We start from the raw sequence: 19605 nt of genomic DNA, 5'->3' as shown, positions 1-19605 counted from the left end.
ACTCCCCTCTCAGGAGGCTGCCTGGAGGTGGAAGCCTGGGACAGAGAGAGGAAAAAACCACAGACCCATGCTGCAGGCAGGCACTTCCTCCTCCTAGACCCCCTGGAGCTCAGGCTCTTCCTCCCCCGGAAACTTCGGGAGAGTGTCACCACCTCCAGGGAGCAGCCGGGCCTGGATACCCGCCCCAGGCCCTGGCTCTGCCACTGATCGCAACCACCCCCACCAGGGCTGGCCTCTCCTCAAATCTGGGCACAGCCTGGTGCCAAGGCGAGAACCAGAGGAAGCTTGGGTTCAGTGAGTGTCCAGGCGGACATGACCGTGGACCCCTCCCTGGGGATGGGCCCTCCCTCCCAGGGCAGCCCCTGCCTGCACCCGCCTGTCAGGCGTCTTTCTCTCCTCCACCTGTGACCCAAACCTGCCCTCCCCTCCGCCTGCAACCCCGGCCCCGGCCCTCCCACTTGGCCCCTTGCTGGCTGCAAGAGACTCCTGCAGAGCCCTGCTGGGCATGGTCCCCACTGGCAGCTCCCCCTCAGCAGCCTCCCTGTCCACCTGGCCATCAGCCAGGCACCTCACATGCAGGTCCAGCAGGTCACCTGCCCCAACCCTCCCGCCTTGTTTGTGTCTTCAAGCCCTTGCTGAGAGCCCCTGCTGCATCCCCAGTCGCCAGCCTGGAGAGGAGACCCGGGCTGCTCTCTACACTGCCAGGGCACCCTCCTCTCCACCCTCCTCACTCCAAGGCAGTCAGCAGGACCCCTGGACCAGCCTCGGGGCTGGAGGGCTTCGGGTTTTCCTCTAATGGTGCTGGGATCGTCCAGCCAGAGACAATGAAGTTGACCCCTGATGCTGAGATCCTGAGCCCCACAGGGTCACCACATCCCCACGTCTGCCATGACAACAGTCCCAGCTGCCCAGGGCTGGGGAAGGCCTGCCTGCACCCCGCATGCAAGGAAGGAGCATGACTGGCTGTTCTGGCCATGCCATGTGCCCCTGTGAGTGGCCCCTCCATGATGGGAACCAGCTGCCGCAAGTCCACTCAGGGACCCCAGGGTAGGCCGGGACTCCACAGGCAGTGGCCAGCCAGGGGACCTCACAGTCAAGGGCAGATGAGGGTAGGGGCTCCCCTGAGGGCTGCAGGTGGAGGGGACCCAGGGCTGCCCAGTGGAGAGGCAAGGAGAGTCAGAGAGGTGCGCAGGAAGCTGCTTTATTCTTGCCGAGAGACGGGCTGCTGCCCACATACAGACCCTGTGTCCACCCTGCAGAGAAGGCCAGGAGGGCCTGCAGAGCTGGGAAGCGCCACCCAAGGGTCTCAGTCACCAATACTGCAGGAGAGGCAAGGCCATGCCAGGCCTAGCAGCTGTGGCTGCGGCCAGGAGGGATGGACCAGGCCCATGTGGGAACGGGACAAATGCCCAAGGCCACTTCCTTCGTCCACAGTCCCGAGGCTCCTGCCAGGCTGACAGGAAACAGCCCAGAGCTGAGGTCTTTGAGCTGGTCATTCCAACATTGCAAGCACCACCCAGTCTTCCTGGCTGAAGCTGAGTGAGGTAAGAAGGGCCCGGGGCCAGGGACAGGGAGGCCCTCAGGAGGCTCCCAGGGGCTGCTGCTGAGGCCGGGCAGCGTCCTAGGCCTCAAGGACACTCCTTTCTCCCTGCTGCCCCAAGCCACCATGGCAGCAGCATCAGGGCTGTGCTGCCTCATCTCCATCCCTGTCTGGGCAGATGTGAAGGGTGACCGTCTCCCCCACTGTCCCAAAGTTGACGGTCTGGGTGGAAAGCTCTGTGGTGAAGCTGCTCTGGCCACTGTCCGCAGAACGCCGGATGCGGGTGCAGAAAGACTGCGTCCAGGGAGCATTGCCCACAGGCCGAGCCGGGGCCTCCCGCAAGAGGAAGGAGGTGCCCTCAAGGCTACAGACCTGGGGTCCCAGTGGTGACACCCCACGGGGCTCAGGCCTAAAGAGGCCGAGAGGGCCTCGGGGACCCAGTGCATGCCCCACGCTGAGCAGCACAGGCTGCCCCACCGTGGGCTCCCCAATCTCTCTTTGGATCACCGAGACCTCGCAGGGAGGGTCATCAGGGGTGCCGGGCCCAGGGCCACCACAGTGGAAGGTCTCCCCTTCCCCAGGCACGTAATCCTCCAGGTCAGCCAGTGTCAGCACACGGCCGTTGTGCGTGAGGATCTTGGGGTCACGATCCCCAAGGCTGTGTGTGTCCTGGGACTCCTCCGTCACAAAGGCGTCTCCGTCTTCCCCCTCTTCCTCTCCCGCCTCCTCCATGGTGCACTCCTCCTCCAGGGTGACGCCAGTCTCCCCCAGCTCCAGGCTGCCCATGCCAGAAGCAGCCCAGTCCACACTGCCTCTGTTATCCACGTGGAAGACGAGGGGCTCTCTGACACTGACCATGGCTGTGCCCTGGGCCCAGGCCTCCTGGGCCAGCAGCTTGTTGTTGGAGTTGTTGGAATTGGGGTCCCCTCCGGGGGTCGCACCAGGCAGTGTAAAGAGATGCCCCGATGAGCTCCTGGGCACCTCTGTGGGAGACTCACCCGGCGGGCCCATCTTCTTCACCCGGACTTCAATGGTCTCCTCCACCTCCACCCACTTGGGCTGGGGCCCCGAGAGTCCGGGCAGAGCTGGAGAGTGAGCCTCAGCCTCCGTCACATACAGTGTGGGCACCACGGGCTTCTGGCCTGGTTCTGCCTCGGGCCTGCGGGGCTGGCCAGCCCCTGGCAGGTACAGCAGGTTGGGGGCCAGTAGGCCGGGCCTCAGCGGGCTGGCAGAGCAGCGGGAAGGTGAACGGGAGGGGGACTTGCTGGGGGACTGTCGTTGGCCACGTGGGCTCTTCACCACAGTGGTGATGGTCTCTTCTCTGGGGGAGGGAGGAGAGGGCCCGAGAAAAGATGGGCACAGTGCCCAGGATTGCCAGGGCAGCGTGAGAGCTCAGGTTATTGTACCAGCAAGCGAGCGGTGAGAGTGCACAAAGAACTCTTACACATGCATGTGAGCCCAACCTGCAGAGTCCCCCACCCCCTGCCACAGAACCAGAGAAACAAAGCACAAGGTCCCATGTGGCCAACCTCAGTCTCTGGTGTGCAGATCTGAAAACAAGAGGTGAGGTACGTGGGGAGGCCCGTGCCGCACTGCATAGGCAAGCGCCTCCAAAAACCGGGTCACATCCTGATTGCAGTGGCTCCGGTGCCAGTCTCCCCTCCAGGTCCATCCCACCAGCAGGCTTTGTGCTTTGTATCATGGGGGATGGTGCGTGGCCAACTCTCAGAGGGCAGGGCCTGCACACCCTGAAAATCCTCAGCCAGGGACGGGCTGGACAGCTCATGCCACGGGGGTGGGGTGGGGGCTGAGCTCAGACCTGTTCTCCTGGCCTTCGGGTCTGAAAGTGTGAGGCCCAGAAAGGCTCTAGGCAGGCCAAGGGAGAAACCTGGCTGGATACGTGGCCCCAGACTTGGCTTGGCCATCAAGAGCCGTGTGACGTCAGACAAGCCCCTCCTCCTGCCTGGCTCCATCTCCCAAAATGGGACTGGGGAGGAGTGATGGAGGCAGAATGCAAGGTCGGCTGTATGTGGCTGTGCTTGGGGCACTGGCTGGGAACTTTGCAAGCTGTCTTGTCTGACTCTGCAGTAACCTGGGAGAGGGTCTGATCCCACTTTATAGGGGACAGAGAGGGTCAAAGAGGCTCAAAATCTGCCTGGGGCCAAGAGGGAGAAGCATAGCAGTCAGCCCAGGTCCTCTAGTGCCCAATGCCCCTGACCTTGCTGAGCACTGAGAGCAAACTGAGTTAACAGGTAGGGAAGCAGACTGTGCTGAGTAACACACAACACATACCAGTTCCCTGCCTGTTACTCATTTTGCCCTCAGCCCTGCACTTCCCTCAGGCTCAAGACAAGGGATGTGGCATGTATGAGGCGACAAAGTTGTCACCAAGTGAGCTCCTGCCAGCTGTCTGCTTTGTCCAAGGTACTGTCTTTCTCTCGTTTAGTTTTGCTTTCGTCTAACTCAGGGCTCCATCTGGAAGCAGTTGCTCCCAGGGATGAGCCCAGAGATGTGTGACCACCCCTTGGGGTGCACAGCAATGACAGGTCCTGCCTCCTCCAGCCCTCAGCTATTAAGGAGGGAGTGATATATTCCACTTAACCGAAGGGGAAGCTGAGGCCCAGAGATGTGGCCCACTTGTGCCCACAGGGCTGATTTCCTGCCTCACACCCAGGCTCTAGGGCAGTAGGCTTGTTGCTGAGAGCCTGGGCCGGACCCCATCTGCTCACCTCATGTTGCCTGACCTGCTGATGCAGGGTAGTAAGTTGAGTGCAGCCCCACAGGTGGATTGGGACTCCTAAATATCCCCCAAATGCTGGACTCACTGCCACCCCCACAAGGACACATGGGCATCCTGCACTGACACTGCAAGCACAGCATATGCATGTGCATATGCACAGCATATGCATGTGCATGCATATGCATGTCTCCAAGCCCTGTTTCCTTCTCAGGTCTACTGCCTCCCCGGTGCCTCTCCCTGTGTGGTCCACCCTCGGGTTCAGTGCTATGCCTGTGCAGTTGGCTCCCTCCATTCCTCAAGCTGAGTGGGTAAATTATTCTTTGCAGAGTGAGGGTTGCCACCTTCCTAAGCCTGGAACAGACTGGACTTGTATGCTTGTAAATCACCTGGTCCTCCCTTCCCTAGGCATGAGTGGCCTCTGAAGCTTTGCCAGTGGGGCATTCTGGCTCCATCTCTGCTCCTCCATTTTCTTATCCATAAAATGTAGATAATAATAGTGCTCCCAAAGGGACAAAACGTAGACCTAATCTATATGAGGCTCTGGCACCGTTGCATACCTCCAGGAGTGGGGTGCTCACCAGCATCCAGGTAGCCCCATCTATTGTGCGGTGGCATCATAGGAGCCACTTGCTTTAGGGGAGGAGGGAGAAAGCCAAGGAAGGGTTAACCCAGGATCTCAACAAATGTCTGGCAGTGGGATTTTCCCACAATACGGCCAACTGAAGGCCTCTTTAGGAGGCTGTAGGCCCCTGAGAACTAAGAGTTTTCCCATCCTGGAGCTTCTCAGCCATCTGGCCTTAGGAAACCACAGTCTTTCCTGCCTCCTGGCTTTTGGAAGCTCTTCCATCACTCCAACCTGCACACGCCTTCTATTGGAAGTCCTCTCAGATTATTCAGGTCAAAACCAACCCTACATTTATGGGTTCACCCAGTTCTGGTCCTCTTGTGTTACCTCATCAGCAGCAGCATGTGTGATTTTCCTAAATCCTTGAGGCACTGAAGGATGAAGAAAGGGACGGTGGGCGTGGCACTGGGGAAGTAGGATCTCCACTGGCTTCCAGTCATTAGCCACCCAGAGCTAACCTCCTCTCTTCCCTGAACTTGTTTCCCCATCGTCCAAATGTGAAAATCGGGCTTGGGGACCTCTAAGGGCCCTAAGGCTGTGCTGTCCACTATGAGTGCACTATGTAAATTAAATGAACAAAAATTAAAATTTAAAATTTGTCCTTCAATCACACTGGACAACATTCCAGATGCTTCAACAGACGCAAGTGGCTAGTGGCTACTGTGGTGGACAGGGGAGATATAGAACATTTCTTTTTGTTTTTTTTTGAGACAGAGCTTGCTCTATTACCCAGGCTGGAGTGCAGTGGCGCGATCTTGGCTCACTGCAACCTCTGCCTTCCGGGTTCAAGCAATTCTCCTGCCTCAGCCTCCCGAGTGGCTGGGAACACAGGGGCCCGCCACTACACCCGGCTAATTTTTGTATTTTTAGCAGAGATGGGGTTTCACCATGTTGGCCAGGCTGGTCTTGAACTCCTGACCTCAGGTGATCCACTCGCCTTGGCCTCCCAAAGTGCTGTGATTACAGGCCTGCGCCACTGCGCCTGGCCGATATAGAACATTTCTGTTACCACAGAAAGTTCTGTTGGACAACACTGTTGTAAATCCCAGGGTGCTGAGGATTAGAATTCTGTCTCTGGCCCACTGAGGAAAGCAGCTCTCAGGCCTAGCTCCTGATGAACCCCTGGATGAACCACTGTGAAGTGTGTGGAATAAGTCTACTCTGCTGAAACAGTGGGACCACGGAGTGTACTGAGGCCCTGGAAGAGAGAGCTGTGAAGTGTGGAGGTAATCGAGGCCCCAGGGGAAGGTGCCTATGCAAGGTAACTGCAAGTACCTGTAAGGTGCTGGCAGAGGGTGCATGTTATGTGAGCAGACAGGCAGCAAGCAGGTGGCTGGGCCACACAGGCAGGATCCAGGCAGGTCAGTGGCATGCAGGAGGCACTGCAGTCAGAAGGAAGGTTAGGAACACGCCTGCACTTACATGATGACGGTTTTCTTGGGGACTTTAGTCTCTTGCTCAGTGACTACAAAGAAAACAGTCGGAATAGCGAGGGTTACAGACCAGCCAGTGCTGGAGGCTGAGCTATCTGAGTGGCACAGCATTGTAGTCACCTGCTAAGCTGCCCCTGGGCAGGCTGTCTACTCAGAGCCCCAGTTCCCTGGCCTCTGACATGGAGGTGAGGGTGCCTGTCCTGAGTGGCTGCGGAGTGAGGGCTGAGGACAATGTGTCCCCTCGTGAAGGCAGGACCTACTGTCCCTCTCAAGGGTCTTGCAGGGGCTGGGGGGAGAATGAGGACCCTACCTATGCTCCCTGCACAGAAATCCCAGCTTCTCCTTCAACCCATGTGCCAAGGGAGCCCCATGAATTTGTCAGACCTATAATCCCACTTCTCAGACATAGAAACCGAATCCTAGAAGGGAATAAATGGCCTGTGGCTGCACAGGGATCCAGCGGCCACACTGAGGCTGAGGCAGCTGGGGACTCTGTTACAAAAAATCCTCAGGAGAGAGGGACTCTGAAATCCTGAAAGTGGCACAACTGAGCTTTGTGGCACAAAGCCACGGAAATCCTACCAAGAACAGCCCCAGGGGATGCCCGGGCAGGGTGCTGAGCTCCGAGTGAGCGTCAGCCCAAATCTCCCTATAGGAGCATCCTCAGTCCACACACTCCATAGTCTCTCCAGGTTTTGCTAGCTGCCTCCCTCTCCAGAGCCAGCAGGATGGGGCCTGTGGTTCCGGCGATTGGATGGGATGCATCTGGGATCAGGCAGCTCCTCCTTCCAGTCACCTCAAGGACTCCTCCCCTGCAGCTCCCGGGCAGAATCATCAGGGCACAAAGATGGCCCCCTCCCAGCCCTAGCCAGCTGGCCAGCGGGCAGTCCACGGGCCACCAGCACCTTCACATCTCAGTGACCCTCCCCAGCACCCTGAGGGAAAAAAACGAGCAGGAGGCCCAGAAGTCAAGTGACGTGGCCTGGGGCACATGGCCTCACAGCTCTGGGTCAGGGGGTGGGACACCATCTGCTTTGCTAGACGGCCATGTGGAGAAAGGCTTTACACCTGTCTCAGATGAGCAGCACGTGAATTTCAGGGATTACCTGCGTCTATATGTGCACTTGGGAGCCACACGTACTGTGCATTTCTGTGCACACACGTGCAAATGTGTGTATGTGCACAGATGTATGTGCATGCATATGTGTGTGCATGCACATGTATACATATGTGTAGGTGTGTATTTCACAGGCTCCCCCTGGAGAGAGGAGAGCCCATGTGAGGAGAGAATGAGATCCAACCAAAAGGCTCTGTGTGTTTTGACTAAGCTGACCCCAGAGAAAGCCAATGTGTCCACCACCTGCAGGCCAGTGATGGGAACTGCACAGAGTGATGGGGAAAACCCGGGGCCTCCCCACTCATCCTCCCTGCACTTGGGGCTGACAGCCAGGCACCTCTGGGCCCATACACTCTCTGGCACCTTCATTCATGGACCTAAACTGTCACCTGATCGGCTGTGGGCCAGAGTGAGTATTTGCGACTACAGGAGGGGTGCAGCCGTGCACAGCGTGATTCATAAGTGAGGGGGCAGCGCCCACCCCGCAGAGGCCTGCCAGGGCCTGTTCAGGATGCAGAGCTGCTGGGTTAAAGATGAAGCAGCAGGATAGGAGTTAGAAGCGGGGAGGCGTTGGCTCCAGCTCCAGGCTCTTCAAGGACCTGCGTTCTCACCTCGCTGAGGCGCTGACACCCTGTCCAGCACTGGTGGCCTCTCTCCCCTGCCACCCCCTCCTCCAGACCCAGAGAGAGACTTGTTGTGACAGCCAGGTGAACGACTGTGGAGGACGCTTCTATCACCAGCAAGAGGCAGCCCTGGGTTTCCCAGCTGGGCACCTCCCTGGCCATGAGACACGAGACTCGTGGGAGGCTGAGGTGCTGGCAGCTCCAGACGCAGTTCTGTGTGGTGCTGTGGCCACCAGTTGTGGGGCTGACGGAGGTCACAGGGCCCCCAGAGACACGTCAGACATGGGGCACTCACAGTCGGGGGTTGGCCAGTGCCAGTGGCACTGTGTGGGCTGAGGAACAAGGACCTCTGCCCGGCAAGGGAGGGGTCTCCCTGAGGGTCATGGAGGGTATCAAAGATGGCCCAGCTCTGTGGGGTCCAGATGGGCAACTGACTTTCAGACACTGGGCACTGGGAGAGACAGTTGAGGTGGGCTTGCAGGAGCCAATGTTTAAGACTTGGAGGACACGTACTCCAACCCATCCCACAGTGGCAGCTGCAGCTCTGCCAGGTGTTGGACCAGCCTCCACTTGCATGTCTCCAGGGATGGAATACTCAAAGCCTGTCCAGACAGGCAGCTCCAACTGGGAGCCCAAGACGGATGCCCGATGACCCTCTTCCTATCCTGGCCGCCCCTGCCCTGAACAAAGCATCCGGGAGCCTGGAGGAATGAGGTGATGTGCCCCACCTCTCCCTCCACCCCTTACCTTTCATCCCTAGTGAAGTCATTCTGCAGCCCAAGGCCCTCCCAGGACCCCAGGAGCAGCCCCAGACCAGGCCAGGTATTTCCACAGCCAGCCCTACCCTGAATAGAGGGGCCAGGCCCCTGACACTTGCCCCTTCTCCTGGGACCCAAGCTGGGGTCCAGCAGTCTGGCCTCTGCAGAGACGTCCTTCTTACTGTTCTTGCTGCGACCTCCCCACTGCCTTCTGCCCACTGCCTCCTTCTGCCCACTGCCTCCTTCTGCCCACTGCCTCCTGTCTGCCCACTGCCTCCTTCTGCCCACTGCCTCCTTCTGCCCACTGCCTCCTTCTGCCCACTGCCTCCTGCCCACTGCCTCCTGTCTGCCCACTGTCTCCTCCTGCCCACTGCCTCCTCCTGCCCACTGCCTCCTCCTGCCCACTGCCTCCTGTCTGCCCACTGCCTCCTGTCTGCCCACTGCCTCCTGTCTGCCCACTGCCTCCTTCTGCCCACTGCCTCCTCCTGCCCACTGCCTCCTGTCTGCCCACTGCCTCCTCCTGCCCACTGCCTCCTCCTGCCTACTGCCTCCTGTCTGCCCACTGCCTCCTGTCTGCCCACTGCCTCCTGTCTGCCCACTGCCTCCTTCTGCCCACTGCCTCCTGCCCACTGCCTCCTGTCTGCCCACTGCCTCCTGTCTGCCCACTGCCTCCTGTCTGCCCACTGCCTCCTTCTGCCCACTGCCTCCTGTCTGCCCACTGCCTCCTGTCTGCCCACTGCCTCCTGTCTGCCACCGGCGAGCTGCCCTGGGTGTAGGCCTGGCCTCTGTGCACAGGCTTCCCCTCTCCGGAATGCAGCAGGGCTTTGGGAACCCCGCCCACCCAGAGTGGCCTCTCCAGCCTCCACCCAGGCTCTGGGCTCAGGGGCTACCCTCCACCAGCCCACACAGGTGCTGCCTCCAGCCGGGGGCTGGGACCTGTGCCTGGCCCGCAGCAGCCTCCTCGTCTCCCATCTGTGGCTCTCCCTGCCCCACGATGCCAGCCCAGCCCCTCCTCCAGGGTCCTCCAGGCAGCAGACCCTGACTGGGAAGGGTGAGAGTCTTGTCCTCCTGGACACGGCCAGGCCTGTGAGGGTCCAGCCTGGGTCTGGGCCATGGGGAGCCACCTTGGTGGGGAGGACAGGGTTGGGACTTACCTTCCACTGCAGCCACGAGCTGCTCCCTGTGGCACTGCTCCCGGGCCTGCAGCGTGGGGCTCTGAATGTGCAGCTCCGCACTAGACCGCGCAGAGCCCAGCCGGTTCACCAGCTGCAAGGACGGCAGGGCCGGCTCAGAGCCCAAGGCTCCCCATGGGTAGGGCCCTCTCCTTGTGGCCATGTTGGGAGCATAGGCAGCCCCCATCCTGGTGTGTCTCCCACAAAGGGAAGGGCCCCAGCCCCGCCACAGCATCCCTGGGGGACCCACACGGCCTTAGGGCCCCCTGCAGTGATGAGGATGCTCTCCGTCTGCCCTGTCCACGTGCAGCTGTGAGCATGGGACATGGGGCCAGAGTAGCCAGGGAACTGAATCTTTAACTGAACTGAACTTCATTTTATGTATTTTTTAAAGCTGGGTCTCGCTCTGTGACCCAGGCTGGAGTGCAATGGCACGATCTCAACTCACTGCAGCCTTCACCTCCCGGGCTCAAGGGGTCCTCCCACCTCAACCTTCTGAGTAATTGGGACCACAAGTGTGCACCACTGTGCCTAGCTAATTTTTTAGTTTTTTTTTGTTTGTTTGTTTGTTTTTCCAGAGACAGGGTTTCAATATGTTGCCCAGGCTGGTCTCAAACTCCAGGGCTCAAGCTATTTTCCTGCCTTGGCTTCCCAAATTGTTGAGATTACTGGCGTGAGCCACAGCACCTAGCTTTGGATTTAACTTTAGTTGATTTAAATTTAAATTTAAATCCCCATGTGTGGCTAGTGATGGTATTAGACAGTGCAAATCAAGAACTCACTTGGGTCTCTGGCTTCCCCAGCCAGAGTGGTGTGGGGCAGCCTCCCCACAGGCTCACAGCAGCAGCCACACGGTGGGAGGTGGTGGCCGGACAAGTGCCCCTGGAGGAGCTGGACACAGGCCAGCGCCTGGAGCCTGGGGCACTCACAGTTGGCACACAGTCACCACGACCACTGCAGGCTTTGAAGGACCGGAGGACTGCGACTGGGCCCCACCCTGAGCAGCCCTTGCCCTGGCCCTGCAGACAAAGTGGCTGGAGCAGAAGGAAGCTCTGTCCACCCGTAGGCTGGACATCTCCACAGGTAAAAGGTACCTGAGCAGGGCCAGGCTACACTGGATGACTGACACTCCATTTGACATGAATGACAAAATTCATGAGGCTACACCGGGCCCCGCAAAGGCAAAAACCAAGCGGCATCCTTGAAATGGCCAGGGAAGCCAAGGAAGGTGTCCAGATTGACATGGGAGCAGAGAAGAGGCTTCGGGGCAGAGGAAGAATAAGGCCAGGGCATGGGGCAGTGGTGTGGCCAGGGATAACAGTGACAGTGGCATGGTGGCCCCCTGCCTGTGGTGGGGGGGGTGACAGTGGCCTGGTGGCCCCTAGCCTGTGATGGGGGGGTGACAGTGGCATGGTGGCCTCTGGCCTGTCATCAAGGAAGAGTGTAGCAGTGGGTATGGTGTCCCCTGGTCTCTGCCGAGTGCCCTCCACCTGGAGGACAGACAGGGCCTGGGCTCTTAAGCCCCTCCACGATCAGACCCCAGAGGACGGCTGGCAAGGATGGCCCGGGCCCCAAGGCCAGTCCCCATTCCTGCACCCCTCACCTCACACTCGTAGAGCCCCAGGTCCTCCTTGCCGGCCACCCGGATCACCAGCACTAGCAGGCCGCTGCGAGGCTCACTCAGTGTCTGGAACTTGCTGCCAGGGGTCAGCAGGGCCCCGTCCTTGTACCACCTGGAATCCACCCGGAGGGCACGTGAGGCAGGACTCACGTGAGGCAGGACGTGAGGTAGGGCCATGCTCTACCCCGCTGGCAACATCCTCCTATGTCCTACCTCAGGGCCACGCCCAGCTGTGCTACCTGTGCTCACTACCCGGCTGCCCTGCCCTCAGACCCCAGGGGTCCTCAGAGAGCCCACCCTTCCAGAAGCCAAGACACAGCCTGGCCGCGTCCTCCCGGCTGAGGGGGGCCGCACATCCAGAATGAACCAGAGCCCCACGAAGCCCATTCTCAGCTGAAGGCCAGTGGCCATGTCTAGCCCACCCTGGCACGGGAACACATGGCCCGTGCCCCATGCTCCAGGTAGGAGCCAACCCCCTCATGCCCCATCCCCAGGCAGGCCTGGGCCTCACCTGATCTGCGGGTACGGGGCGCCTTCAATGGTGCAGGTGAACTGGGCGTCCTCTCCCTCCACAAAGGGCGAGGCCCGGATCTTGTTCACGAACCGTGGTGGGACTGTGGGGTTGTGGAGGGAAGAGACAGAGAGAGAGACAGATAGAAACATTAGAGACAGAGAGACAATGACAGACATACAGACAGAGATAGAAAGACTTACAAAGAAAGAGACACAGAGACAGAAAGATAGAGATGGAGAAACAGAGAGACAGAGATAAAGATACAGAGATGGAGAGACAGAAATAATAGAGATAGAGACAGAAATATAGAGAGATAGAGACAAAGAGACAGATAGAGATGGAAAAACAGACAGAGAAAGAGAAATTGAGACAGAGATAGAGACAGAAAGAGACAGAGACATAGACACGGAGACAGAGATAAAGAAACAGACAGAGAGACAGAGATGGAGAAACAGAGAGACAGAAAGATAGAGAGACAGAGAGACACATAGAGATGGACAGAGACAGAAAAAGACATACAGAGACAGGGTGACAGAGACAGAGATCAAAGGACAAAGACAGAGATAGAGACATACAGACAGGGAGAGACAAAGAAAGAGATAGATACAGTGCATCAGACACAGAGACATACAGAGAGACAGACAGATGCCATGATGGTGCTGAGGGTGATGCCAGGGAAGGGGCTGCAGGATCCCCACCCCTCCCAGTGCCCTCTATGAGCCCCCAGTGATCCCCTCAGAACATGGTCGGATGTCCACCCCACTGTCCCACCACCCCGCTGCAGCTGAGCCTGCCATGGTGGGAGGGTCAGGGCGGCTCCTCCCCCAGGAAGGCCTCCGGGCTAACCTTGCACCAGGATCTTGCCCAGGGTACTGCAGTTGCCAGCGGCGCTGGCTGCGAAGCACATGTACTGGCCAGAGTCCACACCGGTCAGGCTGTCCAGGATGAGGGCACACGAGCCATCAGGGTCTTCAATGAGGATGTGGTGGGGGTCCACCTGCACTGGTTTCCCATCTGGAAAGGACGAGCGGGGACCATCACCCAGGTGGGGACCCAAGGGCTCACCCCATCAGCGGGGAGAAACTGGGCCTGGCCTGGGGACTGCAGTCATGGTCAGGGAGGGGACGGAGGGGCCACACTTGTAGCAGAAGGGCCAGGCACGGGCTCCTTGCCAGGTCCAGCTTCCAGGCTGACCTGCAACCCTGGAGGGAGAGGCTGACACGAGCTCCCCTTCTCTCTGTGTCTCTGCCTCTCTATCTCCATCTTTCTTTGTCTCTCTGTCTCAGACTCAACTTCTTTCTTTGTCTCTATCTCTGTGTCTGTTTCTATTTTCTGTCTCTATCTCTCTTTCTGTCTCCTTGTTGTCTCTGCCTTTGTATCTCTGTCTCTGACTCCATGTCTCTGTCTTTGTCTGTTTTTCTGTCTGTGCCTTTTGCACCTTTCTGTCTGTGTCTGTCTCTGTCTCTCACTGTCTGTCTCTTTCTCTGTCCACTTTGGACACTAGCTAGAGGCAGGGGGCAGGACAAGGGACTTAAGCCCCACAGAGGATATCCTCTATGGGCAGCTGAGTCCTTGGTCACCCCAGCTCTCAGCAGTCCTGCAATGCTCTGAGGACCTCTAATGCACTGACTGCACCCCAGCTCACAGCACCTTGATCCCCTCTTCACCCCTGCCTGCCCAGCCTAGGGCCTACAGCCCCTTCTCAAAATCACTGCCCACAAGCCCTCCATGCCTCCTTTCCCTGCATCTGCCCCTGCAGAGGACACAGCAGCCCAAAGTCTCACCCCCAACTCCACTCTCCTCTCCCAGGCCACATCCTCATGCCTCCAAATGCACGGCTTTCTAATACGAATATCTGAAGACTGAAGAATGTGAAGTAAATCACCCTGGTATGAACATACAACTGACTACACCTCTCTGGCCAAGGCATGCTTCCTTCCCGGGTGAGGGATGGGAAGGCATGGCCTCTCACTGTGGAGAACTCCTTCCCACATAATGTCTAAATACATAAAACGGCATCGATTCGCATTCCAATAGTGCTGGGTGTGCCCCACAGATTGCTTAAATCACAAAGGTCACAATCAGCACTGACTTATGATTTGTACAGAACTATAAGATATATATACATATATATATATACACACACACACACATATAGACATATATATTTGTAGAGACGGAGTCTTGCTCTGTTGCCCAGGCTGGAGTGCAGTGGGGCGATCACAGCTCACTGCAGCCTCGACCTTCTGGGCGAAAAGTGATCCTCCCGCCTCAGGTGCACCACCATGCCTGGCTAATTTTTTAACTTTCTGTAGAGACAGGGCCTCACTCTGTTGCCCATGCTGGTCTCAAACTTCTGGGCTCAAGCGATCCTCCCACCTTGGCCTCCTGAGTAGCTGGGACTATAGGTGTGAGCCACCCCACCCAGCTCAGAAATAATTTTAAATAATTTTTTTCAAAAATCTAGTTACCGCCTCAGATCTCCACACCCCTTTATGGCAACTCCAGAAAGGAGCTGTGCTCACGCCGTCCAAGGCGTCTCTTCCCATCCCCACTGGGCTCCACTTCTCTCCCCCAAAGCTCCTGTCAGGGCCGCCACGCTACCAGCAGCTCTGTCCTCATCTTGCTGTGAGAAAACAATTCTCCCTGGAATTCAGATTCCACATTTCAACCCTCTGAGCAAAGGCACTCACAGCCAGGTTTAGAATAGAATAAGAAGAGAGTAGAGTAGAAAGTAAGGAGAGTGAAGCAGAAGATGCCCATCTGCCTGGCTGTGTTCCAGGACAAGAGACAAAACCCTTCCATTCCTTTCCTGGGAGACATTTCTGCACCCCAGGGTAGGAAGTCACCCACTATCTCTGGAGTGAAGCATGGGCAGATGTACCAGCAGCCCCATAAAAAGAGCTCCATGTCTCCTAAGATTCAGGGTTTCTCTCTTGTGGGGCAACCCCTGCATGCACCTAACACCTAGCTCCATCACCTCCTCACAGAAACGGGTGGGGGCAATGATGAGAGACACTGAGGCACTGCTGGTAAAAAGTCTTTGTCTCTGACCCATGAGTCTTGTGTCTTTTGTCTATTTCTGGCTGGCAGGCTGGCTTGCAAGATTGCAAGTGGGGTAAAATTTTGGGCCCTTCACAGTTTTTGATTTACAATTTTGGGGACAGGGAAGTGACACTGTTAGAGGCATGGCCTTCTGGAAGGGAAAGAAGAAGGGGCCCTGTGGATCTCTTTCTCTACTTTATTGCCCTGCTAAGGAGAGAAACTAGGCAGGTAGTTGCAGTCTGAGCACTGAGAGTGGGTTCAAACACAGACAACTGGGCGGTGCCTTGGTTGGCACTCTTTCTCTAATCCCTGCCAGGGACTTTGCTGGTTCAGCCTCAGTTCAGCCACTTCACAATAAATGCCAGAGCCAGCGCTGGATCTGAGGAAGATTCCAACCCTGTTCAGACCACAGCCACGGACACTCATGCCTGAACTGAGTGCTCGGGGAGGGCCACCAGCAGCCACGATGGGCAGAGGCAGGAGAGGGCTCAGCCCATCTAGGTCTGGCTGGTTTGGAGGGGAGAGGATGGGCACCGAGCCTGCACTCAGGAAGAACGGCCACAGCTTGGGCGTCTTGTGGAGCAGCCTCCTGCATCCACCATACTGGCCTTCCATTCTTCCGGGGGTGACAGTAGAGGATCTATGTGTTTGCGGTAGAGACGGGGTCCTACCTCCATGGTTGGCTGAGCCACAGAGGTGTGCCTTGTTCCGTCATTGTCCTCTGACCCCTTCCATCTCCTCTATACCACAGATCCTTTCCTGGCTCAAGCAATTTCCCCCAGACGACAAACTCCCCCAAGGGAAGACAGAGGGAACACGGCAGGGAGTGCATGGACTCCTCTCGCCACGGCCTGCCAAGCAGCCAGGATCACAGTCATGCGACACCATGCCAGGATCAGAGATAATTTTAAATAGGCTGGCAAGTTAAAGACACCTCTTCCTGGGGCAATGAACAATGAAGTGAATCAAGGCTGCTGATGGGGACACCCCAGCCAGACTGCCAAGACTCCTGTGCAGAGCCCCCAGGACACCACATCGCTGAGCCCCACCACAGGCAGGGCACAGATGCAGAATCTACATCACATGTCAGACTGGGGACATCCTGGAGAGACATCTCAAGCCTACAGGAGAGGAGGACACATTGCACATGGTGAACCCACTCTCCATCCTGGCATACTGCTCCTATGAACCCAGTGTTGGGGCTCAGAAAACAAGACCCCAAAATGAGGGCCTCCCAAGCAGCCTCAGAAGCAAAATTTTATCTCTGACCTTCTCCTCCCCTCCTGTCTCTAGCCCCTCATTCTCCTCCCAGGCTGACATAGAAACTAGAATCCGTCTTCCCCAAGGTGGGTCATAGAAACCAGGACACCTTTTTCTCTAAAGCCAGCCAGAAAGCCTAAAAATACGACTCCAATTTTCTCTCCATCTTTCTGTGTAAAACCTGGCCATGAAGAAATGATCTGACCTACTTTGTTTGGTTGTAGATCCAAGACCCCCATTCCAGCAAGGGTCCTGCTTCTCACCCAGACGAAAAGGGCACTGCTCAGAAGGCCAAGAAGAATCCAGACAGACAGGCCTAGCGGGGTGTCCCCACTCAGTCTGTTCTCACTAGATCCAACCCTATTTGCCCAATCCTATTTCCACACAGTTGTCCATACTTTATGGAACCTAAGCATTAAAATGGACAGCTTCTTCTGGGTCTTTGGGTCTTCATTCTGAAGGATCCAGTGTCTACACATTCAATAAATTTGTCTGCCTTTCCTCCTATCTGTCTGCCTTTTGCAAGTGATTGTTTAGCGAACCTGCAGAGGGCCGAGGGGAATGTTCTCCATGGCCCTTAGGCCAGCTGTCCCTCTCCAGGCTCTCTGTGGAGCCTACCTGCTGTGAGGCTGCTTTGGGTCTCCAGCCACACCATGAAGGCGTGTGGCTAACATGAGCCATGTGTGCCACACACACACCCTGCAGTTTGATGTCCTATGACATCTATCACAAGAGCCACTCAGCAAGGGGATGGCGGTCTGACTGCGCCCACCTCCTCTTGGCCTGTGGACCTTTGGAAGGCAGTCCGGTCACCAAGTGCAGCTGTCCCCAGAGAGGAGCTCTCTCCTGCAAGCTGCCTACTGGGCTGGTGGTTAGGAAGCAAGGGACAGGGGAGGGCCTCCATCCACAGGGAAACCCAGGCTCTGCCATGACCACCCCTTGGTGGCAGCCTGGCCCAAAGGGAGAGGGGCTCAGGGCATTCAACTGGCTTCTGGCAGGCTTTGATAAAGAAGCTTTTGTTCCTCTTGAACCTAAACTCCCGGAGGAGAGGTCTGGACAGGTGGCAGGAGGGGAGCTCCTAAGACCCCAGGGAGCAGGCGTTAATGACCCACCCGAGCCTTCCTCCAGAAATATCCCAGGGCAGCCCTCCAAGCCAGTGTTCATCAGCTCTGACCAGTGGACACCAGGATGGCCCATCCCACACACCCCGGCAAAACTCCCTAGAGTCCCTCCTCTCCAACCCCATCCTCAGTCATGGGCAGACCTGCGGGCCTGGCTGCTGTGGACAGGGAGAACAGGAAGGGCTGAGTGCCCAGATGGTGCCTGCAACACCAGGACAGCACTCGGTTATAAGGACTGAACTGCGGGCTTGGAGGCCGGTCAGCCAGGCCAGATGAGGTTCACCTGACAGCCCAGGTGACCCCCTGGAGGGTCATCTGGGAGGTACCATCAATCAGTACTGATGTGTGCCTTCCTAGGAGCCCCCAAATTGTAAACAATAACTGTGTTCTCAAGACTTCCTGTGTGGGAGCCACACATATGTTGGCTGGTGCCTTGGGGTGGTCCAGGGCAGTCCCACAGGTTGGCATCTCCCCTGCTGAGAGGCTTGATTAAATGCAGCCTGAGTCAGACCGGAAGGACGGCATACCAGCCAGCGTCAGTCAGATTAGCCAGGATGGCTGAGGGCTGGGCACAAGTGTGGGAAAATCCCCCAGGGGCTGGAACCTGTGGAAATAGGGTGGAGCTGGGTCTCTTGGGGCACAGTGCCCCACGGTTGGCCAGCCCAGATGCTCCAGACAGCAGCGCTCACACAAGGAGACATTCCAGGACAGTGGAGCAGAGATGCCTCCCTCCCTGGAGACACCCGAGGTGCTGAGATGCAGCCCCTGAAATCCATGGTGCAGCGCATGCGTGTGCAGGTTTCTCCCACACCACCCCTGAGAGCTGCGGCAAGAGCCTGTCCTGGCTGCTGCCTCATGTTGAGTGATGAACCATTTCTATCTTGGACCCACAGGTCTTGTGTCTTCTGTGTGTGTGCAAGTAACTATACATGTATATATGTGTATATGTAGCATTTGTGCATGTTTACATGCAGATATGTGTGTAGTACACATGCCTGTGTGTACCTATGTATATGGTGGGTCTATGTGTATATATGTGTACTGTGTATGTATGCATGCACACGAGTGTGTAGTATTTATGAATATACATGTGTGGTGTCTATGTGTGTAGCATGTATGTGTGTTGCATGTATCTGTGCCTGTGTATTGTGTATGGTATGTGGCTATGTACATATGTGTATGTGTGCAGTATTACCTATGTGTGCACATATGTGTGGTCTCTAATATGTATATTTATATATGTGTACAGTGTGTGCATATATGTACATGTGTAGCTGTGTCTAAAGTGTGTGTGCATATGTAAAGTATGTACTTGTGTGTATAATGTGCATGTATCTGTGTATGTGTATAGTGCATGTTTGCATGTATCTGTGTATATATCTACGTAGTTGTATAGGCGCATGTAGTGTGCACTTGTGCATGATGCATGTGCACGTGGTATGTGTGCATATATGTGTACCTGTATAATGTGTCTCTATGTACATATTCATGTGTGTGGTATTTGCGTATATGTATTGTATACTACGCATGTGTAGTATCTGTATGTGTGACGTGCATCTATGTATATTACACATATAGTGCTAATGTACATGTGCGTGTAATGCATATATATGTGGTGTGTATGTGCATATGCATGAGTGTGTAGCATGTATCTCTGTATGTGTCTCTATGTATGTGTGTGTACAAGTGTGTGAAATGTGTATGTGTGTAAACCGTGACAGGCTGACTTGCACATGTGTGAGGGGTAGAATGGGAGATTCCACAGTTCTGGGGACCCTGGCAGCCCTGGACGCCCCCTGCCCACTCCCCGTTGGCCTCTCCCTGGCTGGCTTCCTGGGCCCCCACCTCCCTAGCCACTCCTCCCCCTGGGCTCGCGTCCCCTCATCTCTGCAGACTCTGGAAGTGGGGGCTCTCAAGCCTGGGTGCTTGGGCCTCACCCCTCCACACGCACTCTGTGTCTGCATCGACTGGCAGGTCAGACACTCCGTGAGCTGACGACGTTCCATTCATCGTCTCCGGCCACATCCCTCTCCTGA

General features: G+C 56.8%; 1 protein-coding gene and 1 long non-coding RNA gene across 6 annotated transcripts in view; one reads left to right on the top strand and one right to left on the bottom strand.

Moving 5' to 3' along the window:
* Positions 1-19605, bottom strand: part of OBSCN (obscurin, cytoskeletal calmodulin and titin-interacting RhoGEF) — a 168660-nt gene that overhangs the window by 16910 nt on the left and 132145 nt on the right. For 3 of the 4 annotated variants that reach the window (XM_055233742.2, XM_055233743.2, XM_055233744.2), the window contains 4 exons: positions 12990-13157; positions 12141-12243; positions 11612-11741; positions 9991-10102 (listed from right to left, as the gene is read on the bottom strand). In XM_055233742.2, coding sequence (XP_055089717.1) covers positions 9991-10102; positions 11612-11741; positions 12141-12243; positions 12990-13157 — 513 coding nt within the window. Of the gene's footprint in view, positions 1-1185; positions 2862-6327; positions 6371-9990; positions 10103-11611; positions 11742-12140; positions 12244-12989; positions 13158-19605 lie in introns of those variants that run through there. The other variant, XM_063613986.1, reaches the window with a different exon arrangement.
* On the top strand, positions 13279-16953 carry LOC134732005 (uncharacterized). Of its 2 annotated transcripts, none has more exons than XR_010114808.1 (2): positions 13279-14032; positions 15940-16953. It is a non-coding gene; the product is annotated as an uncharacterized lncRNA (long non-coding RNA). The 2 variants fall into 2 exon arrangements; XR_010114809.1 differs by having other exon boundaries at positions 13279-14086.

Source organism: Symphalangus syndactylus, chromosome 19, assembly GCF_028878055.3.
Source record: "Symphalangus syndactylus isolate Jambi chromosome 19, NHGRI_mSymSyn1-v2.1_pri, whole genome shotgun sequence".
Classification (NCBI taxonomy): domain Eukaryota; kingdom Metazoa; phylum Chordata; class Mammalia; order Primates; family Hylobatidae; genus Symphalangus; species Symphalangus syndactylus.
Note: the sequence above shows the minus strand (reverse complement) of the source record. Positions and strands in the feature narration are given on the sequence as shown.